Source organism: Leptosomus discolor, chromosome 13, assembly GCF_034619465.1.
Source record: "Leptosomus discolor isolate bLepDis1 chromosome 13, bLepDis1.hap2, whole genome shotgun sequence".
In the NCBI taxonomy this organism is placed as follows: domain Eukaryota; kingdom Metazoa; phylum Chordata; class Aves; order Leptosomiformes; family Leptosomidae; genus Leptosomus; species Leptosomus discolor.
The window spans coordinates 13,341,835-13,347,354 of record NC_141403.1 but is presented as its reverse complement, the minus strand read 5'-3'; the positions used below and the strand labels follow the sequence as shown (position 1 = coordinate 13,347,354).

At 40.1% G+C, this 5,520-nt stretch overlaps 1 protein-coding gene across 1 annotated transcript; it reads right to left on the bottom strand.

Annotated features, from left to right (window-relative positions):
- Positions 1–3,849: 3,849 nt before the first annotated feature.
- On the bottom strand, positions 3,850–4,809 carry MC2R (melanocortin 2 receptor). The gene has a single exon (XM_009951577.2). The coding sequence runs from the start codon at positions 4,807–4,809 to the stop codon at positions 3,850–3,852; it is 960 nt and encodes a 319-aa protein (XP_009949879.2).
- Between the last annotated feature and the right edge of the window lie 711 nt (positions 4,810–5,520).

Genomic DNA, 5,520 nt, shown 5'->3' with positions numbered 1-5,520 from the left:
TCAGTACAATATAAGGAAGGCTTCACAAATCATGGCTTAAAGAAACTGTTTAAAGAAGAACATAGAGGAATATATGGAGACATTAGTACGTGAAACAGAAAGACTTACTTGCCTGGAGACTGCACAACAGCTGAAATGCAAGCCAAACTTACAGCCAATTAGGAGATGACGTATGGAGATTTACCCGTGGGCTGAAATGGAACAAATGCCGGCAGACTTAAAAAAGAAAATCCTCCTGGAAGCTTTTTTATTCAGCAGTATTTTGTGCTCTTCCTAACTCTGCCTCTCCAGAAAGGAAACATTTTCAAAAGAATGCTCCATTTCATCATAACTAGTGCAAACTAAAAAAAAGAAATGGTTTTATATGTCTGTTTTGAATTTTGTATTGACTTTTTTATATAACCCTTAGGCTCAGCCTGAGATCTAATATTGCGTTGCAGATTTCAGCTGAATTGCAAATGCATAGGATCTGCATTTCTTGCAAATTTACACAACACGGCATGGCAAATTCAGCTTTTTCCCAACCTTGCTGGCTGTCTGCGTATTAGACACAGCCTCTAACAGTAACAGCCAAGTTTCTACCACCAGTTTAAAGTTGTAACTTCATGAGTCTAGGTGTTGCTCACGCATCATGACATGAACAAATGTTTTGGGATGTTGTTCTGAGTGCATCCACAGATGCGGCTACAACGAATAGGCTGTTAGTTCCCAGTAACATCAGGTGGGAACCAGTTCTGGACACTGCTTGGATCTCAGGGCAATCTGAGATCCAGTGTCAGTAACTGCAGTTTCAAGTCAAAAAAAGCAATGTGGGATAAAATTTGCCAAAAATTTGCTGCATAAGTGTTGACTAGTTGTTTTAACAAGCTGAATAGAAAAAAAATCTCACTGGACCATAACCTACATAACCACATCTGCTCCATGTTTTGCAAGTAAACGGTGGCTGGAGGCTTGGGGATGGTGCTGGGAAAGACAGTGGAACAGCCTGGGAAGGTGTGCACAGAAGCTGGGTTACTGGAGGACAGTTTGCTCTGCCCTTGAAGCGGGGCCAAGAGAAACGGGATCAAACGTGTGCTTGTAGGATGGATTTTGTGTCTTAAGTACTTATCTCAGGTGCCTTTAGTGTCTTAGGTCGATGGAGAGGTTGAGGCATGGGTAATGAAAAGGAGCGAGTGAGCCCAGCTGCTTTGTGAGCAGTTTGTGCCCCACACAGCCTGTCTGAGGGTTCCTGATGTAGGTCTGGGACCATGGCAGTAGAGTGCCACCTTTCCCAGCCATTTCTTGAGGCTGCAGCATAGGCAGGGCAGTGGGGAAGCCCGTAAGACAGGCTGGACATCTGGGATGAGGGTGGGAATGGTGCTTTGTCCAACATCTGTGCCTCTGGTCACGCTCCTCTTAGCATGCACTGGAGGTCAGGCTTTGTGGCGAGGTAGGAGCCCATGTCCTTGTAGCAAAGCAAAGTGCTGGCAGTGCAGAGATGAGAGCTGGTCTCTGGCTCCCAGGTCTGTGACTGACCACCCCGCCACCTCGTTCCCCTGGGACTGGGACTGCTGTGAGGAATGTTGGCACCAGCCAGTTCCTGATACTCTTGTGTAGCTGAGGGCAGTGAGGTCTAAGTTGTCCTGTTTCCTTCACACCAAGCCACACCTGCCTCAGGACTACCCTGACACGTTCTGGTGTCGTAGAAGAAAGCAGTAGCTGGTGGCCCCATCCGGGGCCTGCTGTATCCATGGCCAAGTCCACCCCCAGCCTGGGCTCTCACATTTGCCCCTTTCCTAGCCCTAACTGCCAGTGTCTCCACAAGACGAGGAGCCCTGGGCAAAGGACTTTATACAGATTTTCAATGATACGTTTTACTGCTGAATTTTGGATTTTGACACGAGTCTGTCTTGAATATTCCTCTTTGCAGTGCTAAATGTATAGTGTTTTCTTTAATGATTACTTCTCCATGTTTAGAAGTTATGTGCTTAACTTTTTATTATATGTTTTTTACTAAAATTTACATTTGGAGAGCTAAGCCTGAACATGGAGACTTTGCATCTGTGGTGTTAGAGCGGACTTCCTTACAAGATGCAGTGACTTCTAACACAGTGGAGGCTACTTAGGTCTGTTTTAGGGAAATGGTTGTAAAATAAAGTTTTAAGGGAAGATGCGTTTAGTAGATATTTTATGTTTGTTTGCAGAGTTAACGCAAGAGCTGCCTAAATCACAATTTTCTGTCCAAAGTTTTTTATAATTTTGAAGCTCATCAGCTGTGTGCATGGGGTATTATGGTGCTGTAGGTCTTTTGTTTTGCCTTGTCTTTAATATTGTGTATATTTTTTTTTTTCAGATCTAACAGTAATTTCTTGCTCTGCAGCTTTACATTTGTTCTGCTATTGATAGAAGGAAAAAACTCTCATTAAAATAAATGTATTATTATATCTGAACTCACTACTGAACTTGCATTTTATAGATAAACTTTTCTCATTTAAGATATTTTCTTTGCTCAGTTCTGTAGACGCTTTCAGGTTTATTGTCACTTTCTTATATCTTTATCTGTAAGTCTGAGTCCACCTGACTATGTATGGTTTGGTCCTTATTCCATGTATCTTGAAATTCATGCTTTTCTTAGTGTTTTGTTGGAGTAAATTCTTCTATTTATCTACGAATTCTCATAGATTTTTATCTTTTCCTCTCCTTTGTGTTCCAGTCGTGCCTTGGCTTTCTCAGTTTCACTGCTCTCTCTTACTAAATATTCTGTCTTTTTGGCACAGCTGAATAAATCCACTGAATTGTTGTGATGTTAATTCCTCACCATATGGTCTGGAATGCTTAGGGGTTTTTTGGTGTTGAAAACTATTTTGCCTTAAAGTTCTATGAGTTTTGTGTCATTTTGGCAGGAACAATTCAAAATTTTTAAATTACAATCTGCTTTGTAGCATCCAGACTGGCTAGCTGATTCCTTATCCAGGTGGCTGACTTCCTTGGAGGTCTTTGAATTTTCTCTCTGGTATTTTATTTTTTGAATTCTTTCTTGTTATGTGTTTAGAACATCATGCTCAATCAAAGTTCTTTTACTATCTGTGAAGATTATTATTTTATTAAAGCAAACTGGCCCAGGGACATCCAATGGGGAGCTGGTAAGCTCAGCAATTCCCTTTGCTAGTCCAGACCTGGCTTTGGGTTTTTAAAATAAAAAACCTGTCATTGCTGCCACAACAACTTTATGTTGGGAAAAACTCTTCAGTCACTAAAAATAGCTTTTAAACCAAAATATTTTCTTCTCTTGGACTCACACTCCAAAAGTTACATTTGAAACTTAGAGAACAGTAACTGCACGATTTTAAGGAGACTAGACATTAAAGAAGAGTAATGAATTCACTTTTTCAGCAAAATCTAGTTCTATGTCCATATTTTCTACTTTATCATCGACTTTTATATAAATATGCAGTTTAGAAACAAACGGTCATTTTGATTGTGATTTAAACAACAGGAAGTAGTGTACGCCTTAAATTGAAATTACTGGTACAAAATGTATTGACATAAACTGATCTGTGGGGTAATGCAATACTTGCAGCAGAAGATTCACATCAAATTTTTTCCAGAATGACCAAAGATTGTTAGGACACAGTTTTTTTTTTTACTTGCATGAAAATTGTTGGCAGAATTAATTTAATCAGTAATATTTCTGGAGGTCTAGTTGACAAATATTTTGTGCATGCTTAGTTTTTATGCGTTCTTTGGTAGCTGTCTGAAAATCACTGGCAGTATCCTACAAGCACAGTATTACTCTGGGCATAACTCTGCAAGTTGTTGCACAGCATCCCACAGGTGTGCTCCTATAATTTTCATTTCTTCATGAAGAGTTTACCAGTTCCAGTTTGACCTGGTACAGCAGAACATCTTCTTAAATGTACTCCTTAATTCTGGGCTTCGGAATGCAAAAATCATAGGGTCGATGATAGCATTGCACATTATGAGTGTCCCATTCACATGGAAAATCGACATGTAGCAGGCACAGTAAGGGTTATGTGGACAAAACCTTGCTAAGAGGATGTGAAGAACAAAGGGAGCCCAACAGCAAAGGAAAACTCCAAGGAAAATAGTCAGTGTAATGGCTCCTTTCATGTTTGTTCTCTGATGGACTGTGCTGGTGGGCAGTGAGGCGATCTTTTTAGCATGAGATCGAGCCAGGAGGAACATATGGACATAAAGACACAGTATAAAAAACATCATTAAAGGGAACAGGATGGTGAAGGGAATGACTGTTGCTGCTTCATAGGAGAAGAGGGCAATGGCAATGCTACTGCCAGCACAGAACGTCCAAATGATTGCCAAGATAACCAAGGCCCTTCTTAGTGTCATGATATTATGATACCGCAAAGCATAGAAGATAGTGATGTATCTGTCTGCTGCAATAGCTAACAAGCTGAAAATTGACCCCAGTAAAGACAGAATGAACATGGAATCCATGGCATCATCCAGCTTTTTCTCAAAGTCCCCACGACGTGTCAAGTACCCCATTTTGCACAAGATGATGAAGATATTCTCCAGAGTTTTGTACAAGCTACCTAACATGTCTGAAATGGCTAAACTGCAAATGAAGAAGTACATGGGCAAGTGCAAATTCCTATTTCTAACAACAGCAATAAGGACAAGCAGATTTTCGAGTATTCCAGCAGCAGCAACAGTGAAAAAAACTTCCTCTGGCACCACAACCTGGGTGCAATCAGTGATATTTAAGGAGAAATCACTTATATTTTCAAAGGAAGAAATGCTTTTGTGCCCTAAGTGTTTGACTAGGTTGGAAGGTCTCTCAGTGCTCATTTCTTCTAATCGTGGAAAAATTCTGGATTGCTGTTTCTGAGGGTTGGCTTTATTCTGAAGCTGGCCTGCCAGTCAGACCATTCTTCTTTTAATGAAGGCTTTATCCTTCATCTGGAGCGATTTACGACTTAACTGAAATGTTTTGAATTTCTCCTACAATAAAACATGCAGAAACATAAATATCAAGAAGAAATTTACCACACAGATACAGCAAAAATAGATATTTAAAATATCACCTATTGCAATTGAATGAACATATATCACCATCAGAGAGAGGCAAAGCTGGTTTGGATAAAATAAGAGCTGCTTCAGGCTTCACTGAGCCTTAGAGGAAAACAAAGTGTAAATGCTCTTTTACCTTCAAAGCAGTTTTAAAAAATATGTGTAATTTTCTTTACCAATGACCATTCCACCATTTACTGAAACTCATCTGACAGGCTTCAAGAGTTTGGCAATCTTTACTGGACCAGCTGTTTGCTTTGAGAAAGCCTGGCATTTCTCACAAGATTTGTGTTATTATTAGACACAACGAGACCAATGCCAAGATAAACTGTTGTCCAGGACAGTAATGTGTTTACCACCACACTGTTGATGGTGAAATAAAATGCCCTTGATTTAGGTATTTGTAAATATTGATATTTCTCTGAGGCATGTTAAATACTAGTGGGAGGCTTCCTTCTCATGTAAATTGAAACCATCTTTCGGTTTGAT